This window comes from Oncorhynchus kisutch, linkage group LG18 (genome assembly GCF_002021735.2).
Source record: "Oncorhynchus kisutch isolate 150728-3 linkage group LG18, Okis_V2, whole genome shotgun sequence".
Taxonomy (NCBI): Eukaryota; Metazoa; Chordata; class Actinopteri; order Salmoniformes; family Salmonidae; genus Oncorhynchus; species Oncorhynchus kisutch.
This window is the reverse complement of record NC_034191.2, coordinates 39,758,705-39,781,777: the sequence shown is the minus strand read 5'-3', so window position 1 is coordinate 39,781,777 and position 23,073 is coordinate 39,758,705. Positions and strand designations below refer to the sequence as shown.

At 42.7% G+C, this 23,073-nt stretch overlaps 3 protein-coding genes across 6 annotated transcripts in view; 2 read left to right on the top strand and 1 right to left on the bottom strand.

Annotated features, from left to right (window-relative positions):
• LOC109909362 (A-kinase anchor protein 12-like) overlaps positions 1–2,299 on the top strand; it is an 11,002-nt gene extending 8,703 nt beyond the window's left edge. Inside the window, exon 3 of the mRNA XM_020508424.2 lies at positions 703–2,299. Within this exon, the coding sequence (XP_020364013.2) occupies positions 703–725 (23 nt within the window). The 3' untranslated portion in view covers positions 726–2,299. The remainder of the gene's footprint in view (positions 1–702) is intronic.
• On the bottom strand, positions 1,134–18,198 carry zgc:162698 (Lung_7-TM_R domain-containing protein). Of its 3 annotated transcripts, none has more exons than XM_031796033.1 (21): positions 17,996–18,198; positions 17,342–17,414; positions 16,928–17,019; positions 16,534–16,653; positions 15,944–16,000; positions 15,768–15,824; positions 13,936–14,022; positions 8,105–8,243; positions 7,952–8,013; positions 7,590–7,773; positions 7,137–7,236; positions 6,883–6,976; positions 6,089–6,157; positions 5,251–5,359; positions 5,055–5,113; positions 4,539–4,642; positions 4,036–4,109; positions 3,683–3,744; positions 3,500–3,552; positions 3,218–3,248; positions 1,134–2,878 (listed from the first exon to the last, which is right to left on the bottom strand). In XM_031796033.1, exons 1-21 carry the CDS (start codon positions 18,128–18,130, stop codon positions 2,837–2,839), a joined length of 1,803 nt encoding a protein of 600 aa, XP_031651893.1. In that variant the 5' UTR covers positions 18,131–18,198; the 3' UTR covers positions 1,134–2,836. The 3 variants fall into 3 exon arrangements, with proteins under 3 accessions (XP_031651893.1, XP_031651891.1, XP_031651892.1); XM_031796031.1 differs by lacking the exon at positions 6,089–6,157 and adding an exon at positions 6,561–6,632 and having other exon boundaries at positions 17,996–18,196; XM_031796032.1 differs by lacking the exon at positions 6,089–6,157 and adding an exon at positions 6,561–6,632 and having other exon boundaries at positions 8,105–8,240; positions 17,996–18,196.
• On the top strand, positions 17,013–23,073 carry LOC109909534 (calpain small subunit 1-like). Of its 2 annotated transcripts, XM_020508550.2 has the most exons (12): positions 17,013–17,129; positions 18,709–18,758; positions 19,028–19,100; positions 19,236–19,272; positions 19,517–19,609; positions 21,188–21,245; positions 21,512–21,576; positions 21,680–21,748; positions 21,958–22,036; positions 22,214–22,330; positions 22,435–22,493; positions 22,631–23,073. In XM_020508550.2, exons 3-12 carry the CDS (start codon positions 19,054–19,056, stop codon positions 22,655–22,657), a joined length of 651 nt encoding a protein of 216 aa, XP_020364139.1. In that variant the 5' UTR covers positions 17,013–17,129; positions 18,709–18,758; positions 19,028–19,053; the 3' UTR covers positions 22,658–23,073. The 2 variants fall into 2 exon arrangements, with proteins under 2 accessions (XP_020364139.1, XP_031651894.1); XM_031796034.1 differs by lacking the exon at positions 17,013–17,129 and having other exon boundaries at positions 18,639–18,758; positions 19,216–19,272.

Genomic DNA, 23,073 nt, shown 5'->3' with positions numbered 1-23,073 from the left:
CTGACGTGTTCTCATTCTGCCAATAATGGGAATTACCCCAGATTTCGTCATTGAGCTTTTACTCATTGAGCAGGGTTCCCCCCCAGTTATGGTGCTGGGTGAAGCGTAGTGTAGTTATGTGATACTGAAATCCATTCACCTACTTTGATGCAACACGCTGAAATCACTTTAAGGACACTCAACGCTGCAGTAGGTAACATGAAGCATGTAAATAGTCAGCAAAAGAACTACTGAACTTAAGGATTATACTCATAGGTATCCATGTCACAGCACACAATAGAAAGGTCACTGTGTATAACAAGGTATCTTCAATATGGTAGGGAAAGCGGGTCAACTGACATCAATGTTTTGTCAATCAAAGGATTAGTACGTTTTTTTTTTAAGTGTCACTTGGGCTGTCCAGGAACAAGATTAAGCACCTTTCTCCCTGAGGTACCAGTTTATCGATGAAAGTAGTTTTTACCTCACATGTTTGATTCACAGTTTTCAGTCAGCGACCATGTCTACAATATTGTTATTTACCCTATGGAGTAAGTAGAATATGCTGTGAATCTGTGTCCAATAGTCTTGACTAATACTAACACTTAAAACCTAAGATTATCTGTCAGCACGTTGTCTGCTACTAATTAAACGTTTTCTTTGAATGTTATGATTTAAATATATATTTTAATATATTCAATCTTTTCTGTTATCATTCACCAGAAAAAAAGGCGGGAAACGTGTGACGACACACAAAGAGGATTAGATCTGCATGGGATTCGTTCAGCGAGGAGCTTTGATTCCCCCCCCCCCCTCCCTCCCCCCAAAACCGGAATAATCACATGTTTACGCCACAATTCACCATGGTGAGAGCGATGCAATCCATATAGATGAAAAAAATACTCCAAAGCAATAATTCAGTCATCAATCAGTGCAGTTCTTGCTTACCATTCCATTATCAATGTAAATGTTTTGCTTGTCCTCTACTAGTGAGATTTTATATTGTCAAAAAAAGGAAAATGTTACATCCTTGTCAAATGTTAATCTCTCATTCCAGAAGAGAAGAAAAAAAAGACTTAGTTTTATATCAATTGCCATTTTATTTGTAGTTTTGTCAATAGATATTTCAAAGTGCACCCGAGAGAACACATTTGAAATGATTGCCCCCCCAATGTGGATTAATGAAGTAATGTGTTCTAATCTCTTTCTGTGTTGTTTTTAGACTGTTGTGTACATGAATAAACCACCATAAAATATTAAGTCAAAAATTGTTTTGTTTTTTCAAAACACATCTTCTCACTGTAACGCAGTATTGATATGTTTTGTTGATCAATGATGTCACATGTTCGCTAGCAAATTGTCAAAATCTAGAACAATAAAAGATGAAAGTCGCACAACTAAAGAACCTTAATTGCGGAGGCTATTTATGCATAAAATGTTGACGTACAATAAATGGCTGCTTATATATACACTTAGGAAGGCATTATGGAAATGCTATTGGTCATTCATCTTTATGATAATCCTACATCCTTTTACCTAATAGCAGGTTTGTACATGATGTATTAGCTGGAGTACTTCAATTTCACATTGAATAGCGTCAAGTGATGTGCTCACTCACGAGTAAATGACTTGTTTCAGAAAGTCATGTCTGCTATAGTCTGTCACTGCCCTGGCAGTTGAGGGACATCTCTGTTACCGTTCTGTAAATGCACTCAATACAGAACTATCCATGAAATCACCACCATACTGTTGTCTGTAAAAAACTAAATCTCTGGGATTAAGTTATTAGAGATGACAGACAAGAGCATATTATAAAACAGACATTAATCCAAGATAATAGCTACATGTTATGTGACGTTATTGGCTAGCTAAACATACACGGAATGTGCATAAAATGGTAACCTGCAGTGACCGACAAATACAGGGTGGCATCATTGACATGGGATGTTACCCACAAGCCACAGCCATCCAAGGAATGTAGACCTCATTCACCTAAAAAGGTGTTCATGACATGGATCATTCCATTCCTGTTCTGCCAAATGGCAAATCAATCAATCAGGACAAATAAAGGTGATATTGTTGTTTTCGTATGCGTGTTAGCGGTTCATTTATTAACAAACAAAAGCTCACAATATGACTTAAAATGTATTTTTGGCAATATAACAACTAATACAAAGTGGCAGCTGTAAGAAAAACACCATCATTATTGGATGTGCTGACCAGATAGTTGGTTGTTATCAGTGGGAACAGACACAATAAAACAGTCCTGCAGTGACGCTGCTCTGCCCTCAGGCAAGTCCACTGTGTGTTGACTATGTCTGGAGAATTACACCCGCTTAGATAACGGTCACTCTAAAAGGCTGCTGTATGAGGAAACAGAACAGTGAGATGTCACTAATGGCCATTTTTTTTGTAGAAGTGCAGTGTGTGTAACAGTGAAAGAGAGACAGACAGACAGTCAGAGAGATCAAAAGAATGAGTGTGTGTGTGGGGAGTGTTGTAAGGGAGTGTGTATGATTGTGCTGCATATTGGAGAAAGAACATTGCGGAAATCACATTTAAATCACATTCTGCACTTTAGCTACGTAAACAGTGAAAGGCAAGATACCATTTGTAGTAAATAATCTCGAATGAAAAAAATAAAATAAACATATCCATGAAAATATAAATAAAAAGGCATACAAAAAGAGAAAGAAAAGTAGTCTGCTCATTACGTCATAGTTTATCCCATCGTATTTACAACCGCTGCTTACAAAGCTCATAAGGAAGGGATAACAATATCCTTCATACACAGACGTAAGGTTGTCCAACGTGCTGCACTGTCTCTTGTCTGCAGTAGGCATCGTCTCCCTTGCGTCTATTCCATTTTGGACATCTCAAATTTGGTTGTTATGGTCTCCTGTGGGGGGACATAACGGCATAGTTGGAATGACTTTCCAAAAAGGGACATGAGTGTTATCTTGTTATCTTCTCTAAAATATGAAATAATCATCATCGGAAAATATCCCTTCCATCGACACTCCTACTAGCTTTATTTGACGTGGGGGTGAAGAAAAAGCAAGACAGAAAAAGCTCCACCAAAACACCACCCTTTCCGCAACCTCTCATTGTTCAAGCCAGAAAGAAAACAGGGTGGAGGTATAAACAGGCTGATGTGAACATGACGAGCCACTGCTCTTTAATAAGCACGGAGCTGGCACCCCCTGCAGTTCACGCCAGGAATAACACATTGTCTTACCTCATCAGAGTCCAGCAGAGGTGGGAGTGCACTGGAACAGAAAGGAAAACATGCTCGATTCATTTACAACGACTTCTCATCAGAAAATCAACTAACTCCTTTCTGTGCTTGTTTCACACATCGTCATAGAATGTAAACTGATTTCATAGCTTGAGAGTTTCAATGTTCTTACCATGTAATAACCACCATGTAATACATGTCTCGTCAAAATGATTATAATATCACTGTCAATAATGGTTAATGTTACTAACATTTCTGCAACTTCAATTTGCTTGCACTTACACATCTGACATTGAAGAGGGGATATTCTCTTCGACCCATTTCAGATCCTCATCCTGGGGAGGGAGGGAGGGGGGGGGGAAGCATTTCCTATCACCAAGACAACTTTCTCTGAGCCATAAAATGTAATTTATATCCTATATTCTTAGCATGGGTGGTACCCTGTGGTACGGAGAAGGCCCTTACCACTTTGTTGGGCTTGGCTGTTCCATTTGCCTCGGACTTCAGACCCCTCATCTTCACCCCCTCTGGAAGTACACAGAATTAGGACAGGATCAGAATCACAGATTACTGTTGGCCGAGTCAAATTGCGTTCTATCCAAAATTGGTTGCTGGGAGAGAGAACCAAGGTACATTCATTCATCCCATAGATTATCAACACACTATGGAAGTGTCACAACTAGGCCAAAGAACTCTAGCTAAGTATCAAGCCATAGAGTATGATACTGTATTTCCTCCTCCAATTAACCATACGTAGTATCAACTTGTGTTCCTGTGGGTGAAATACCAAAACAGCCTAATACAGCAGTGACCCTTACCAAATGTATCATTCATCAGCTGTTCCTTTTCCTCGTCGTCACTCTCATCGTCCACTAGGGGGCTGAAGGCATATCTAAAGGGGAACAGGATATGACATCACAGATCAGGGGCATGTTCAACAGGACACAACGTTGTTGGAACGTTCAGATAGCATATTTCTATGCAGAACAAACATTCTTCTCTGATATACAGAAGAAGGAATCACGTCGGCTCTATTCATGGGATTCCTATTGGCAACGTTCGACAACATGGTCCACTTGGGCTCAACGCCATCTCAATTCATTTGAGTTGATTTGGACATCGGATTTCTCCATTCGATTGCAATTTCATGTCCTGAATTGAACCTAACTTTGCTACAGATGTCTCTGGTGACACACTGAAGGATCCTAGCCAGTGCCTCAATCCCTAGATTCGAAATCAAACACGACTTTGGTTTGTGACAGGGTTGAGAGGGTTTTGGCCGTGTGTTGATTTGTTGAACTGTTTAGCTGTGACCTCTAACCTCTGGTTGTTGGCCGAAGGCCTCCACAGGAACATGATGACCAGAAGGATGGTGGAGAAGAGGAACCGCCAGAAGGCATCTTCTATCCACAGCTCCTTCCAGTCCTAGAGAGATAAGCAGAGAGAGTGAATAAGAGAGAGATAGGAAGAGAAAGACGATCTTCCGAATGCCAAATACCAGTTCACTAGAGGTCAACTGTGTGTATGTACGCTAGCCTCTCGGATTTGGTCTACCAACGGGGCACAGAAAATTGGTTACATTTCCTCGCCATCAAAATGTGCAAGAAAAAATATCATTTTCGATACTCCCTGTCTGTCTAGCTTTCATTTCAGTGATTGTTAGCGAGCTGGACAAAGTAGGTCCATTATCCTTTCTACCCAGTTTCGATTTTGGTTTTAGACATTTTTAAGTATATTTAGTTTATTATTTTTACTGAAGCCACACACAGGCTGGATGCGGGCCTTATGTCAGACACCCGTGGCTTATTAAGTAATGTAGTAAACAAACATGACTCACCGACTGGCACTTTGAAAACTTGAAGGTCTTTGTCGTCCAGATAATGAAAATGACTGAGGCTGCAGAGTAAAACAGTGACAGGCCAAATATATTAGTGAATGTTTGTAATCATGGGCACACCAGGGTGTATAGTACATGATGCATGAAATGTCTCTGTTAAGTGGTTGCAGTAGCACAGCCGCAGACAGCTCCTTACCAATAACGGCGAATATGAGGGTGTTGGTAAAGTGGCGATACAAGGAGAGCTTGACCACGTTTCTTCGGAGGCGAAGGAGCTTCATGGTCTGAGCCAGGCTGATAAAGATGTGATTGGCTGTCAAGGACTCCAACATAACCCCAGGACACACCCCACTAACAAACAGCCCACCTTTGAAATACAATTCTCAACAGAAACAGTTTACCCAATAATACCAGTCTTCTTCCATTGACTGTCAACATAACCAACACAGAAGAGTTTGCCTACCTTGTCAACTGAGCTGATATACCCTAACGTAACCCCAAGCTAATCAGGTTGTAAGGGTGTAAGTGTCTGAGGGTAGTCAGCCATTATCTCATTACTCAGGAGTTGAGCTCCCCTCTGCCCTCTATAGCCAGGTTAAGCACGGCTGGAAAACCTGGTATGGTCTTAGTCATCGCTATACTAACTGGTTTTCTGGCTAACTAACTGAATCCACTAAAATACTGTTCTGTCAAACTGCAGGAGAAAATTATCGTCGGTGAGAATAAAACAATGAAGTTATTGATAGCCTTGATATAAGTGGCCCTGTAATTAAAAATGTAATTAATCCATGCGACTATGGCTCCCTCTGATGTCTAAATTAGTCTTTGTGAGGCGGAGCATATTTTGTGGAAATATTCCCTTCTGGGTTATTCCCTTCTTTGATACAAAGGCAGGCGAAAATAGAAGGAGAAAGGTTAACGCCAACTACCACCAAGGCACTGGCGCGCACAGGGATTACAAGAAGTGAGAGTGCTGGGAGAGGAAGGCAGAGGGGGATGGAGAGAGCTGTGCAGAGGGGTACAGTACAGGATATCCACCAGCAGAGGGTAGTGTCGAGCACAGCCAAAGGAATAGCAGCCAGTAGCACCAGATCATCTTCAACCTGAAAGGGACAGGGAGAGGAACGGAAACACACAGCGGGGCAGCAGAAAAGGAGGGAGTGGCAGAGGGAGGGATCACCATCACATACTCTTCAGGCAGCCATGCAGATAGATAAACACCAAAAGGTGTAGAACCAAACTGCTGCTCAAAGAGGGTTGGGATAAAACTGGTTTGATCAATTATGAGAGACACTGGTAAAAGGGAGGATATCAGAGTAAGCTTTAGAAACACAACTCAATACAAGCATGCCCAGAGAGAGAGAAACAACAAAAAAAGAGTCTGAAAAAAAGAGCTCTTAATACTGACAGACTAACTACATACAGTGACTACTAGACTAACTAGCTGACTGCCAGACAGGCAAGACTGAAGGCCTCCGGTAATGGCTGACCACTCCAAAAGGATATCCACCACACAACACACGAGTCAGTGAACGCCAGAACAATGTCACACAGTAGTCTGCTACTGCCCCCTTGACCCTGTGAGAAAGACAGGCAAACACTGACAGTGGAATGACGGTACTACTACACACACAAGATTCCTGGCATCCTTTGACCAAAGATGAAGATATTCAACAAAGGGCATCATGGCATTGTTTGGTTTAGCTCCATATCAAAAACTTACCAACGTGGTTGAAGAGTCTAGTTACAGATAGTGCAGGTGGACTATATATTTTGGGGGAATACTGGAGATAGCCTATTGATCAGAAAGGAGAGAGACCAGACTTACCGAATTGACCCTCAGGATTCCCTCGACAACAGAGAATATAAGGTAGAGCAGTCCCACCCCAACCACCCTGTGTAACAATGCACCAAGCCTTGGCCTAGGGAGAGAGAAAGAGAGAGAGAGAGAGGCAGGCAGGCAGAGAGAGAGAGAGACAGACAGACATAGACAGCAAGAGAGAAAGAGAGAGGGAGAGAATTGGCAATAGAGTTTAACACTCTCCATAGTCTTCTTGACTTGTTATGAAGGGACTGACTCACTTGACAATTCCATAACCAAGACTGGCGATGATGACGAGCACACGGGCCAGGGTCCTCTTCACTGCTGATAGGACCTCCGCAAACACTACTGCCCCCTGGACTGTTGGGAAGACACAGAACACAAATAATGCTTATTAACAGAGTACAACAGCACTTTTAGCACCACACTAGGATCTACTGCGCCTTACCCAATTCCAACCATGCCCACCAGGAGGATTTAGCTAGAAAAGCATAGATGTGTGCTTAGGTGTGTCCATGAAAAATGTGCACTTAAACCACACGTAGACTCCCTTAAAAGGCCCAGTACAGACAAATATGTCCCCCCCCCCCTGCCTGTACAGAAAAACCACATTAATTTCACATGATCACATGTGAAGTGTTCCAAAAACACTTTCTTCCACATGTGAAATCATGTGGGATTTTCTGTACGGGTGTGTGTCTCCGCCTCCTGACCTGAGAGGCCGTCGTAGCGGATGCTCTGGAACTCGGCGTAGTACACAGCCTTCTCCAGCATGCCCAGGAAGATGACCCCGCCGATCCAGAACTGAATCCTGAGCAGCTCTCTCCAGTAGCAGGCTGACAGGCCCAACCACAGAAGGCCCAGCAACACATAGATGACACACATCACCATGTAGAACTGCAAAAGGGACAGTTAGTTGAGCTGGCAAGGAACTAGAGAGTCTGTAGTGTCTGATAAGCTATGTCCTACAGGCACACAGCTTAGATGCTATGTGTATGTATCATACTACATGTAATGAAGCTGTAATGTAGAGTGTTTTCCATGTAGACAACTTATCATGGCAGAATTTACTTACGATCATAAGAGGCCATTCCGAAGCTGAGATGTAGTCATGGGGTCCTTTCATACTGACTTGCACTGCAGGGGGTGAAGAACATAACAGTAACATTAGCTAATGTAGTTTTAAAGTATTGGACTCAGGATTCATGTGAGTGGTGGAGATCCTTACGTTGGATGTTGCAGTTCTGTGTTGGGACAGAGTCAGTGGCAGCGCTGCTCTTCTTGATCTCTTGGATGTGGACGATGAACATGTAAGGGCCATCATCCCAGGTCTGGGCCACTGCATCAAAGTGCTGGGATGCAAACTGCTGAGGGCCCAAAAAACGTGACTTTTTTTTTTGTTGCACTGAAACATGCACAAAAAAAATCCCTGCTCGGGGGGAAATGCTGGTTTTAACAAATTAAATAACAAAATAACATGATCTACATGATCAGTCTCTGTGTGTAAAATAAAAAAAAGTGGTTAATGTGAACCTAACTCACAGCTAAAAAAAAATGTAAAGAAAGCAACCCAATGTTATCTGCTGCCTAGACTTTACTGCAAACAATACACTAATATTGCAGTTAGCCATGACAGCCTTTATAATAGAACGCTTGTGACCACACACATAAATATTGCACTTGGGGAAAAAAATATCTTAAAGTAGAAATAGCATGAAACAAACAGGCATTCTAGTTTTGCTCTATCATTAATGGCCACTATAGACGTCGATCAAGTGCACAAGGCTACATGTGTGCAAAAGTAACATTTACTGAGTACAAAAAAGTATAATCCCCCTCACACACACACACACACGTTACTGTCATGTTCAACACAACAAAAACAATATATTTGGGCTACACTGTATATTATTACATTGTACACTTTCTGCCTGTGGACATCTGTTCTACAATGTGCCAGTAAAAGTGAGAAAGAAGGAAAGTGTGTGGTGTTCCTTCCACATCTATAGTGGCATCCAGCTTAAGCCAGGCCCAGCTCCAGCTACACTTGATCCCTGAATCCACTTGTCTACCAAGCGACGCCTCATTGTCACCTAATTCTCTCATTCTGAAAATTATCCATATTCTGTAGAGGGAAAACATTAGTTAATAGATAGTGGTTAGTTCGTTCAAACAGCTGGAGGCAGGGCTTTCTCCTATAGAGCTCCATTTTTATGGAACGGTCTGCCTACCCATGTCAGAGACGCAAACTCGGTGTCGACCTTTAAGTCTTTACTGAAGACTCATCTCTTCAGTGGGTCATATGATTGAGTGTAGTCTGGCCCAGGAGTGGGAAGGTGAACGGAAAGGCTCTGGAGCAACTAACCGCCCTTGCTGTCTCTGCCTGGCCGGTTCCCCTCTTTCCACTGGGATTCTCTGCCTCTAACCCTATTACAGGGGCTGAGTCACTGGCTTACTGGGGCTCTCTCATGCCGTCCCTGGAAGGGGTGCGTCACCTGAGTGGGTTGATTCACTGATGTGGTCATCCTGTCTGGGTTGGCGCCCCCCCTTGGGTTGTGCCATGGCGGAGATCTTTGTGGGCTATACTCGGCCCTGTCTCAGGATGGTAAGTTGGTGGTTGAAGATATCACTCTAGTGGTGTGGGGGCTGTGCTTTGGCAAAGTGGGTGGGGTTATATCCTTCCTGTTTGGCCCTGTCCGGGGGTGTCCTCGGATGGGTCCACAGTGTCTCCTGACACCTCCTGTCTCAGCCTCCAGTATTTATGCTGCAGTAGTTTGTGTCGGGGCCTAGGGTCAGTTTGTTATATCTGGAGTACTTCTCCTGTCCTATTCGGTGTCCTGTGTGAATCTAAGTGTGCGTTCTCTAATTCTCTCCTTCTTTCTCTCTCTCGGAGGACCTGAGCCCTAGGACCATGCCCCAGGATTACCTGACATGATGACTCCTTGCTGTCCCCAGTCCACCTGGCCGTGCTGCTGCTCCAGTTTCAACTGTTCTGCCTTCTTATTATTTGAACATGCTGGTCATTTATGAACATTTGAACATCTTGGCCATGTTCTGTTATAATCTCCACCCGGCACAGCCAGAAGAGGACTGGCCACCCCACATAGCCTGGTTCCTCTCTAGGTTTCTTCCTAGGTTTTGGCCTTTCTAGGGAGTTTTTCCTAGCCACCGTGCTTCTACACCTGCATTGCTTGCTGTTTGGGGTTTTAGGCTGGGTTTCTGTACAGCACTTTGAGATATCAGCTGATGTACGAAGGGCTATATAAATAAATTTGATTTGATTTTGATTTGATTCGTTATCTTAGTTAACTAGTCAATATTTCACACAGAGTGCCAGGGTCCAGTAAGCAACTAACGCGTTAAAACTTGAGGAGCGGCAAGGAGTCGTATACCAGTTAATACTACAGCGAATTGGTTAGGTTACTAATGTTAGCTCAGCTGATGTTGTAATGTTAGCTAGCTAACGTTAGTTGTCTGACTTTATTAGCAAGCACATTTTCACACCATAAACTCAATTTTGATCAGATAAGTTGGCTAATGTGGCTGGCTAACGAAAAATTCGATCCAGCTAGCGAGATACTTAACAATGCTAATAACGTTACTCTCTTGCGGGAATTCCACTACTGGTCCATATGTAGCTGATGCTCATTCCGTTTGCTCGAAAATGGATAAATGGTTTTAAAAAAGCAAGAGACACATACCAGCTCTACTGGTACTGCTACTACCAGCAGTACTACACCTGCACCTGTCGACGACACAAGTTGCTCTGCTTCCACGAGCACATCCAATGCTAGCATCAGTAATTCTACATTGTTAGCACAGCTAGCATGGACACTGACAGTTGTAAACCGGATGCAGCTGAAGAGCTACTGCCCCCTTACCCGGGAAAGCACTGAACAACAGACAGGGATGTTGGACCATCGAAGAGGCGCAAATATGAGAACTACATTGTTTTGGGGTTCACTTATATTGGGAGTAATGCCTTTCCTCAGCCGCAGTGTGTTACATGTGCAAAAGTACAACTTTCACTCTTGCGCAGACATTTAAAAACAAAACATGCCAATTTGAAAAATAAACCATGGGAGTTTTTTGAGTGAGAATTAAGACGACTTTTGAGTAGTAAGACATGTATAAAAGCAACAGATAACGTAAACTCGTACATCGCCTTGGTCCGTACAATTGCCCTTATTTTTTAGCGCTCCAAAAACGTAATACTTCCAGATAAACTGTAATGTCAATACCATTGTAAAGCAACATTTCTCCCCTTTCCAACAGAATCAATTACATGACATAAACGCTGCCCGTTTCTGCATAATCGGGTCTTTTCAAAAATGTTGTGTGGGGAAATTGTTTTTTTCCCCACTCGATCTGTCCAACTTATCACCTCTTAAAATGTAAATAAAATACTATAAAGAGTTTATATAATGTGTCATTACATACCTATTTGAAGGTTTGTGTCGAATTTGAAATCGGGTTTTTGGGGCGGTGCTAAAGTGATCTTATAAGTTAACAGGGGCTTTGAGAATGATGATCGCATGCAATGATGACAAAAAAAATGACTAGGTATCCCCGTACCCCCGTCACTGTCCATTTCTTGTTTTTAAAAGGATGATAGAAGTGCTACACCTGGTGGAGATAGATTGTAAGACAGAAATAGTTGCTTTATGCGTGCTGTACGTTACGACATGACACGTCAAGATGTAACGGAGGGTCCGTTTTTTCAACTTTTCTCCAATACTATAGAGCCATTACCATATCGATCAACACTTGAATAGAAACCTAGTTCACACCCCCGATTTTGACGTCAACACAGTCATAACAGTCCCATTAGTTTTCTTTGCAGCCTCGTTTGAATGTTGCGATTGCGCACATTTGTACGGAATGGGGTGAGTTGACTTTACTTGTTCCACCACACTTTCTCCCTCACCTCAAACTTTCCAAATGCCAGTTGTTTTTCGGTTACAGCTCATGAAGTAAGCTTCATCACCTTCTCACCCCTGTCTCTCTTCTCTCTTCAGTCGTGTGCTACATTCTGTTGTTATGTGAACGATTGGCTGAGCCTTGGATACAGCCAGTATTGCTCCAAACGCGCATAACTCGTTCGCTTACAGCTAGTGATCAAACCCTCCCACAAAACTTTTCTCATCGGATCTACACGAACCACGTAAGTCACATACAGTGGGGCAAAAAAAAAGTATTTAGTCAGCCACCAATTGTGCAAGTTCTCCCACTTAAAAAGATGAGAGAGGCCTGTAATTTTCATCATAGGTACACTTCAACTATGACAGACAAAATTAGAAAAAAAATCCAGCAAATCACATTGTAGGATTTTTAATGAATTTATTTGCAAATTATGGTGGAAAATAAGTATTTGGTCAATAACAACAGTTTATCTCAATACTTTGTTATATACCCTTTGTTGACAATGACAGAGGTCAAACGTTTTCTGTAAGTCTTCACAAGGTTTTCACACACTGTTGCTGGTATTTTGGCCCATTCCTCCATGCAGATCTCCTCTAGAGCAGTGATATTTTGGGGCTGTTGCTGGGCAACACGGACTTTCAACTCCCTCCAAAGATTTTCTATGGGGTTGAGATCTGGAGACTGGCTAGGCCACTCCAGGACCTTGAAATGCTTCTTACGAAGCCACTCCTTCGTTGCCCGGGCGGTGTGTTTGGGATCATTGTCATGCTGAAAGACCCAGCCACGTTTCATATTCAATGCCCTTGCTGATGGAAGGAGGTTTTCACTCAAAATCTCACGATACATGGTCCCATTCATTCTTTCCTTTACAAGGATCAGTCGTCCTTGTCCCTTTGCAGAAAAACAGCCCCAAAGCATGATGTTTCCACCCCATGCTTCACAGTAGGTATGGTGTTCTTTGGATGCAACTCAGCATTGAGTTTTTACCAAAAAGTTATATTTTGGTTTCATCTGACCATATGACATTCTCCCAATCTTCTTCTGGATCATCCAAATGCTCTCTAGCAAACTTCAGACAGGCCTGGACATGTACTGGCTTAAGCAGGGGGACACGTCTGGCACTGCAGGATTTGAGTCCCTGGCGGCGTAGTGTGTTACTGATGGTAGGCTTTGTTACTTTGGTCCCAGCTCTCTGCAGGTCATTCACTAGGTCCCCCCGTGTGGTTCTGGGATTTTTGCTCACCGTTCTTGTGATAATTTTGATCCCATGGGGTGAGATCTTGCGTGGAGCCCCAGATCGAGGGGGATTATCAGTGGTCTTGTATGTCTTCCATTTCCCAATAATTGCTCCCACAGTTGATTTCTTCAAACCAAGCTGCTTACCTATTGCAGATTCAGTCTTCCCAGCCTGGTGCAGGTCTACAATTTTGTTTCTGGTGTCCTTTGACAGCTCTTTGGTCTTGGCCATAGTGGAGTTTGGAGTGTGACTGTGAGGTTGTGGACAGGTGTCTTTTATACTGATAACAAGTTCAAACATGTGCCATTAATACAGGTAACGAGTGGAGGACAGAGGAGCCTCTTAAAGAAGAAGTTACAGGTCTGTGAGAGCCAGAAATCTTGCTTGTTTGTAGGTGACCAAATACTTCATTTTCCACCAAATTTGCAAATAAATTCATTAAAAATCCTACAATGTGATTTTCTTGATTTTTTTTCTCTCATTTTGTCTGTCATAGTTGAAGTGTACCTATGATGAAAATTACAGGCCCGTCTCATCTTTTTAAGTGGGAGAACTTGCACAATTGGTGGCTGACTAAATACTTTTTTGCCCCACTGTATTTTGGATTTAAAACTACGAATTTCGCCGAAAGGTGACTAGTTTGCATCCCTGAAAGTGGTGCTGGGGAGTTTAGGAGCATAGAGTTACATTATAGGATCTCTATGTCTTGGAGAAACAGGCAGATGAGTCAAAGAACATTAGGAAGTAGCTAGCTGAACAAATGTTTCCCCAGCGGTACAAGAAATTAAGAAAGACAATGAAAGAAAGTGTGTTAGTATATCAATATCCAGGCATGCTGTTTGTTTAGAAAACAGGTATGTAAGCCATACATAACTTCATTCTGGCATGGAAACACTCACCACTTCTTTCTTTGCAGCGGGGGCTGGGGCTTTCCCCGTGGCCACAGTTGCCTCTGCTTTGACGGGGGCATTTTTCTCAGCAAGTGCCTAAAAGAGAAAAATATAGTGGTTCACCTGATTTCCCCGATATGGAGGCCTTTTGCTAGGCTGAGAAATCACAGCACCCGATTACCTTACTCAAATGCATCTACATTACATTTTCATACATTTTGTATATACACTGCTCAAAAAAATAAAAGGGAACACATCCTAGATCTGAATGAATGAAATATTCTTATGAAATACTTTTTTCTTTACATAGTTGAATGTGCTGACAACAAAATCACACAAAAATTATCAATGGAAATCAAATTTATCAACCCATGGAGGTCTGGATTTGGAGTCACACTCAAAATTAAAGTGGAAAACCACACTACAGGCTGATCCAACTTTGATGTAATGTCCTTAAAACAAGTCAAAATGAGGCTCTGTAGTGTGTGTGGCCTCCACGTGCCTGTATGACCTCCCTACAACGCCTGGGCATGCTCCTGATGAGGTGGCGGATGGTCTCCTGAGGGATCACCTCCCAGACCTGGACTAAAGCATCCACCAACTCCTGGAGAGTCTGTGGTGCAACGTGGTGTTGGTGGATGGAGCGAGACATGATGTCCCAGATGTGCTCAATTGGATTCAGGTCTGGGGAACGGGTGGGCCAGTCCATAGCATCAATGCCTTCCTCTTTCAGGAACTGCTGACACACTCCAGCCACATGAGGTCTAGTATTGTCTTGCATTAGGAGGAACCCAGGGCCAACCGCACCAGCATATGGTCTCACAAGGGGTCTGAGGATCTCATCTTGGTACCTAATGGCAGTCAGGCTACCTCTGGCGAGCACATGGAGGGCTGTGCGGCCCCCCAAAGAAATGCCACCCCACACCATGACTGACCCACCGCCAAACCGGTCATGCTGGAGGATGTTGCAGGCAGCAGAACGTTCTCCACGGCGTCTCCAGACTCTGTCACATCTGTCACATGTGCTCAGTGTGAACCTGCTTTCATCTGTGAAGAGCACAGGGGGCCAGTGGCAAATTTGCCAATCTTGGTGTTGTCTGGCAAATGCCAAACACCCTGCACGGTGTTGGGCTGTAAGCACAACCCCCACCTGTGGACGTCGGGCCCTCATACCACCCTCATGGAGTCTGTTTCTGACCGTTTGAGCAGACACATGCACATTTGTGGCCTGCTGGAGGTCATTTTGCAGGGCTCTGGCAGTGCTCCTCCTGCTCCTCCTTGCACAAAGGCGGAGGTATCGGTCCTGCTGCTGGGTTGTTGCCCTCCTACGGCCTCCTCCACATCTCCTGATGTACTGGCTTGTCTCCTGGTAGCGCCTCCATGCTCTGGACACTACGCCGACAGACACAGCAAACCTTCTTGCCACAGCTCGCATTGATGTGCCATCCTGGATGAGTTGCACTACCTGAGCCACTTGTGTGGGTTGTAGACTCCGTCTCATGCTACCACTAGAGTGAAAGCACCGCCAGCATTCAAAAGTGACCAAAACATCAGCCAGGAAGCATAGGAACTGAGAAGTGGTCTGTGGTCACCACCTGCAGAACCACTCCTTTATTGGGGGTGTCTTGCTAATTGCCTATAATTTCCACCTGTTGTCTATTCCATTTGCACAACAGCATGTGAAATGTATTGTCAATCAGTGTTGCTTCCTTAGTGGACAGTTTGATTTCACAGAAGTGTGATTGACTTGGAGTTACATTGTGTTGTTTAAGTGTTCCCTTTATTTTTTTGAGCACTGTATTTGATTATGATATCAGATTGTGTTTGAATTATGGATTTACCTCCTTTGGATCCTCATTGCTCCTTTTCCTTATCGCTTGGTCCTTGTCAGTGACAGGCTAAAACAGGGGGATACAGAGACAGTCATTCAAATGACACCTTGGTGAATTACTGTGTTACTATATGCACCTGCATGCTCTATTTGTATGCAAAACCTGTCTTGCTTTAGCCCACTGACCTGTTCGTGAACTGGCTCAGTAAGCCTAGTCGGCTCCTCAAACTTGTTGAGAGAGAGCTGTTACAGAAAACAAAGCAGAGTAGCAACAATTAGACAATGATACGCCATGAACACCTCCATAATATAGCCTCGCCATGAGCTGCATTGTATACGAACACACTTACTCAGAATTACAAACACTTCCTAATGATCAGTTACAAGCTGTATATTCAGGTCACACTTTAGTGAACAAACAAACTCAGGAAGACAACATGAAAGAGTGAGGTGGAACACATAATGCTTTTTCCAACACTTTATTTCCCTGTACTGATTCCACTGGTTCTACCTGCCATTTAATAGGAAGTTAGTTACTAGCGAAGTGCTGTTATTTAAAAACAAAGAAGTAATGCATAGGTCATTAATGTGTTATTAATCTTGCAGAATGTAGACATGCAGCTCTGAATATTGCATTATGTGGCATTGCTGTAGAGTCTGGCTTTACTGTGTAAATAAAAGTTTACCATGTAAATCCCGGGATATTTCTGTAAGGTACTGTAAAATAAAGTGCCACCATGCTTTCTTATGAGACCCTCCATTGCCACATACTGTACCTCAATGTGGGTCATGGTCTGTTTGCACTCAATGACAGGGTATTGGTGGAACACATAGAAGCCACTTCCTCCTTCCTGTTTCACATCTGTCGTCCTGAAGTAGCTCCCTGCCTTCAGAGGCTGCAAATCAAACAGGTATGATAAACTTAATAAGTTACTAAGTATTTGCACAAACCACACTGTCTATGCAGTCATAAAACAAATCATAAAAAGCGAATGACACCCCCCCCCCCCCATCAAGACACTATGGCCGGTTGTTAAATTGAGAACATCAAACTAGCTGAAAAAAGGAAAAGCCAGAGAGTTTATGGAATACAACAGGTACATTTAGTCCAGCCTGAATGAGCCCATTCAGAGTGCAGTTAGTTTCCAGACGAGAGAGAGAGGAACTCACGTCGAGACCGAACACCTCGTCGAAGCAGCGGGAGCTCCTTAGGTACCAGGAGATGTTGAGTTTAACCGGAGGGTCACAGTGTTCCGTCAACCCTGGAACAGTAGACATGTTATGAAAACAACTTGGAGCTCTCTCCAGATCTGTTCCTGTCTGAGGGCCAGAGGCTACTACTTCCTCCCACTACTACTTCCTCCTCCAACAGGTTTTCCCACGCTCTTACTGTATACACAATAAAGTAGCATATTGTATAAAGTAATGTTACCATACAAATATCCTGTATTGACAGAATACCATCCTACAATACTAGTCAGAGGAAGGGCAATCATGTTCCTGCAATATGATATTCTAAAAGGTTCAGTAAATATCGGAGTTTTATCCTAACTTGCAGAACATAAGAGGTTATAGCCTACTTACATTTCAGCTGAATGCTAGTATTGTTAAACATAGTCTTGGTGAAGAGGAAAAAGCTCTGCTTCTTTGTAGTTTCCTGTAACACAAGCGGTGACAAAATGTCAAACATCTGAGTACTGCAATAGATTTTGACAACATTTAGATAGTCAATATTCTGATTTTAAAAAGCTGTTGGGTTTTAAATGATCTGAACAAAATAGCTGAATAGTTTATTAAGATATGTAGGTAGGCGTGATGGTGAGCCAATACGTCATATTTGCCCAGGGGCAGGTAGTCTATGAATCAATGGATCAGATCACTTATTAATACTTGTATTGACTAGTTCTAAACAACACCATGTTGACTAACACGGATAAGGTCAAATAATACGGATCATTTGACCGGCCTAATCAAGTGAGAATGATACAGTGTTACATTGTTTATAATACAGTGGAAGCGGTTCCAATGTTATATTGTTGTAATCGCCAGAACCGTGCATAAAACGTCAAACTGAGGCAAGCGTCGTCTCAATGCCTTCCGAAGATTGCGACAGTATATCAACTGTTGTAATAGTTTCATCTGGCTGAACTAAACAATGTTCTTAACAAGATATCATAGGGTCTCTAGGCTACCGATAATGCTTTGATAGCATGATACAATACGCACAAGACAACTTACACTGTTGGCGGTCAAGGTCCATTTCCCCGGCTCTGACACTGCATTTAACGGGCGTGTAAAGTGAATACAAATGAATAAGAATAGCACTTTTGTCAAGTCCCATGTCAATAACCCTGTTTTCATGGCGCTCGCCATTTGTACCAGGAAGCAGCCACACGACAACTTCGCCCCTGCTTCCTCCTTCCTGCATCGGTCCTTGGTCTGACATAACCATGTAGGCGGTCTTCCGTGGACACCAAACGGGAGAACACAGTGTAGCTTATTTTTTCCCCCAAACGTTTCCCCTCGTTTCAGACATCTACATTGCATGCAATTTGTAGGTTATGCCAATCGGTCTATGTATCGAATGGAAAAATTCCATTCTAGCTAACATTTAATACGGCATGAAATCCTACATGAAATATGTGTGTAAAACAGCATCAGTTAATGCACTGAACATTAGGCCGATGTTCCCTCATTTCATCATTGTGTTACATCTATGGGAATCAAACATAATAAAAGTGTCCTTAAAATGTACAGAATAAGTCTCATCCGTAATGTCATCAATAGGGAAATGACAGTAATTCTTGACATCGCGCTACGGGTTATAGGACCCAGAGCCATTCCCGAACTGTCTCTCCCTATGGTGCGCACTTCTCTACTGGGCAGGGGTGTGGAGTTCTGATGCATTGAAAAAGAACTCCTTGCAAAACAGTTTTTTTTGTACCCAATAGGAGTGCCATCACGTCAGTCTCTGCCGACTTCAGCGAAGCATTTGATCCCTGTAAGTATTCTTCTCAAATTAAGGCAATCTGATTTCCTTCATACGTTTATCTAACTGTTTCATGTTGGTTTGTTTTGTCTGTGTTTTGTCTGTTTGTGCTGCTTGCCAATACAGGCCAGTGAGAAAGTTTTCAGAGGGAGCACCAAAACCAATAGCACATTTTTTTTTCAGCCGGACATACCGTATTATAGCTTGCTTTCTCTGTTGTCGCCTTTTTTGTTTAATCGATTAGATGTTTGATGATTTTTTTTCTCTCTTGACTTTTGTAGATTTCCCCCCGCTGTCCCTCATCAAGATGTTTCTGGCTAAAAAACTCATTGGTGGCATCCTGGATGTTGTGAGGTAGGCACTACAGGTTCTGTTTGCACTAACAAAACTCCTTTTGACACACACACATACAGTCAGCATACTGACTTCATTCATGACTTTGCACACAGTTTTCATTAAATAGAAATAGGTCCTTGTATTCTCCAACAGCAACATCGACCCCAGTCAATTTGTGCCATCAGATCCTGTGAGTAAAACCTTTTAGTGCCTATTTTCTTTCATCACAAGTTCAGAACATCATAGTCTTGTGAACATTTTAGAAGTAAAACTACTCTTTTGAACAAATTAGCCGTGTGTGTGTGTGTGTGTGTGTGTGTGTGTGTGTGTGTGTGTGTGTGTGTGTGTGTGTGTGTGTGTGTGTGTGTGCCAGACTGCAGTGAAGAGGGATGTGTGTTCGTGCTAACAGAACCCGTTCTGTGTTTGTGTCCTAGCCCCCACCACGCAGACCTCTGGCCTACGCGGAGCAGAATGAAAATGACGAGGAGAGACAGTTTCGCAAGGTGTTCCAGCAACTCGCTGGGGATGTAAGTACTTATTGTTTTTCAACATACTCCCTCCTACTACTCTCATATCTATTCACCTCTGAACCTACTGACCTTTCCTATCCTGTTCAGAGACGAGCCCAGATAAGTCAAGTCAACAATGCCTCTCATGCTTGATTCTAACTATGAGTCATTGAGAGATATTCATCTTAGGCTTTTGGCCATCAAATACAGTGCTATACGTGTGTCATTTGTTTAATTGGGCAACTTGTTGAATGTTTTAAAGAGGCTGTTTTCATTATGTGGATATCCACAAGGACAACACACAGTTGTTAAAATAATGTCCATTAACCCACCGTTAGTGGTTTAGTGTAATGGAGTGCAGAACAACAACCAGTGGAAATGAAGTTACCGTAGTGTGTGTGTGTGTGTGTGTGTGTGTGTGTGTGTGTGTGTGTGTGTGTGTGTGTGTGTGTGTGTGTGTGTGTGTGTGTGTGTGTGTGTGTGTGTGTGTGTGTGTGTGTGTGTGTGTGTGTGTGTGTGTGGTGTATTGTCTTTTGAAGTAGGCGCAGCCAAATAGCCATGGCATGGATGGTCATTTCATTTATTGGCTGATGGTACACTGGCACAATCTGTGAAACCCTGTATCCCAGTTAAGTCTTGTTTGCATTCCAAACCCTTCCCTCCACCCGTTCACCCTGCTTCATCTGGAGCCGGTCTTCAGAATGTGATTCATCCATCTATTCAGACATGGTGAATTTCAGGCTTCAAATGTGCTCTCTGTCATTGCACTGCTGCCAACCAATAGAAGCCTTTTGGAAGAGTACAGTAAAGAGCTCCAGTTGGCTTAAATCATTGATTCCACCCCATTGGTTATGGTGATTTAAGCCCAGGGCTCCACAGACAATCCCCTTCTCTACAGCTATACTCACAATGATTCACTGCTGTTGGATCAGGCAGTGGGGGAGTTTTGATGACAACCCAACCCTGGTTTATTCCATGGACAGGAAGTGGGACTGGTTCTTCCGCTATGTGCCTCCTACCATTGTCTGACATGGCGGCTCTCCTGCCTGGTTAGTTTTGTGTGGATGGGGTGGGGTGTAGATTGTGTGAATCATAGACATGTTCTACTGGTATGGTCAGCTGGTAACGATTGACTTTTTAAATTGATGACTAGCCGACCTCATTGAGGCTTTACTCATAAGGGGAGGGAACACACGCTGCATGTGGAATGAAACCTAAAGACATGCTGTACCTGCTGCAAATGTATCTGCCAAAGTTTTGAAGTTGTTACCATCACTTTGGTTGTTCTGATATGTCACGTAAACACACAAATACAGAGAACTATGCATTTGGTCCATGATTGTACCCATAAAACACCTGTGGAAATGACTTATCATTTATTACTTCATGATAAAAATCGGTCATTCTGCCCCTGAACAAGGCAGTTAACCCACTGATCCTAGGCCGTCGTTGTAAATAAGAATTTGTTCTTAACTGACTTGCCTAGTTAAATAAAGGTTCAATAAAAACATTTTGTTTCAGTGTCCTTTTGTGAGCTGAGTTGTGACGCAAATACATGTAGGCATATTTACCTGTGGATCTCTTTGTGTATTATAGGACATGGAGGTGAGCCCCACTGAACTGATGAACATCCTCAACAGGATCATTGGCAAACGTGAGTCCTATTCTTACACAAACACCATGCGTGTCTACAGTATTCTTGTCATTGCATTCTTTATAGTATTTATACCTCTGTTTGCATGTACCTTTTGTTCGACAGCATGTCTATGCATGCCTTTTTGTATCTATGTGCTCTCTGTACACACACACACACACACACACACATTTTACTCATATCTAGATTCCTCTTGTACAAGACTGGTTCCATGGAATGGTTTACTTTGTTGTATTGAAGCAGTGGTCTGTCTGTGTTAATTTCAGGTTCTGACCTGAAGACTGACGGCTTTAGCATCGAGTCATGCAGGGGCATGGTGGCTGTCATGGACGTATCCTTCCACATCTGTGTTTGTATTAGGATGGAGGACTATACTACACTATACTATCAGAGTAGTTGATTTTTATTTGTTTACCTTAACCCTGAGCACACAGAGTGACAGCACAGGGAAGCTCGGTTTCCACGAGTTCAAGTTTTTATGGAACAACATCAAGAAATGGCAGGTGAGTTTCAGTTCTATTTTTGACAATCGGCACCTTGAACTACAATTGATTTACATGTATTTGCAAGGCGTTCATATAACACCCCAAACAACTTCCAATAGTCCTCTTACTCCACTACTGTAAGAATGTTGTTTTTATAATGTCATGTTAATAAAAGGTGCTGCTAACTTTGACCTCTCGGTGTGACCTTACTTCCGCCTCTGTTGCAGGGCATCTACATATCAAATGACGCAGACTGCTCAGGGGTCATCTCCTCACGAGAGCTGTCCGCTGCCTTCAAATCTGCATGTGGGCTTTAGAAATCATGACAACTGGAACATGGAATTGCATATTTCGTTGTCATCATAAGGCCTTTATAACAGTGTCATAAGTGACAACAAATGCTGATGAAAGCTAGCTTTTTTCCTACATTTACGTGTTTGGTCTCATTGTTGTCTCTCTCTCTCCTGTTATGTCCGTGTGCAGGTTTCCCTCTCAACGACCAGCTCTTCCAGTTGATCGTCCGCAGGTACAGTGATGAACAGGGCAACATGGACTTTGACAACTTCATTGGGTGCCTGGTCAGACTGGACGCCATGTGTCGTAAGTGAATCCTCAACATTCCCCTGCTCAGTCCGATTATGTTCTTGTTTTCAGACTATTTACTTTTCATTACCCTTCAGTAATAGTGTTTTGTGCATTTTCAGGAGCCTTCAAGACTCTGGACAAAGATAACAATGGAAAGATCAAAGTCAACATCCAGGAGGTAAATTAGTTTTCACTATTTCCTCTGCAATTAAACAGTGTGTTTTAGGGACCATTTTTATGATTAATGAATGGATATAGACACTGAAATGAAACCTAAATAACCACACCTCGTATTGTGTTTTGCTTTCTTCGCAGTGGCTTCAGTTGACCATGCACTCATAAAGCATCAGGGGAAAGCCTACAACAAGTCTGCATTCATCTCTCTCTCTCTCTCTCCTGAAGATTTTTATTTCAAAGTACCATTGTTATTGTTTGCCAACATTCATTTGTCGTTCAGTCATGAATGTTAATTAAATTCATCACTAGATGGCAGCATTTGCAGCAACACCGGGAAAAGCACAAATCTAATTTCTCTCCATTAGTCCAAATGGAAAAAAAATATAAAAAGGTAGTTCTGTTTTCCTTTTTGTCTGGCAACACATTTTTGGTCAAACATTCTGTACTGCTATGTAATATATACATTCTAGTGCTCAATAAAGGGCCAATGTTACGCAATACTTGCAGCTGTCTCATTACCATTTCTACATTTTCTGCTTTTGCTCATTAAAGAATTGACCTCATGTTTGAAGATTACTTTA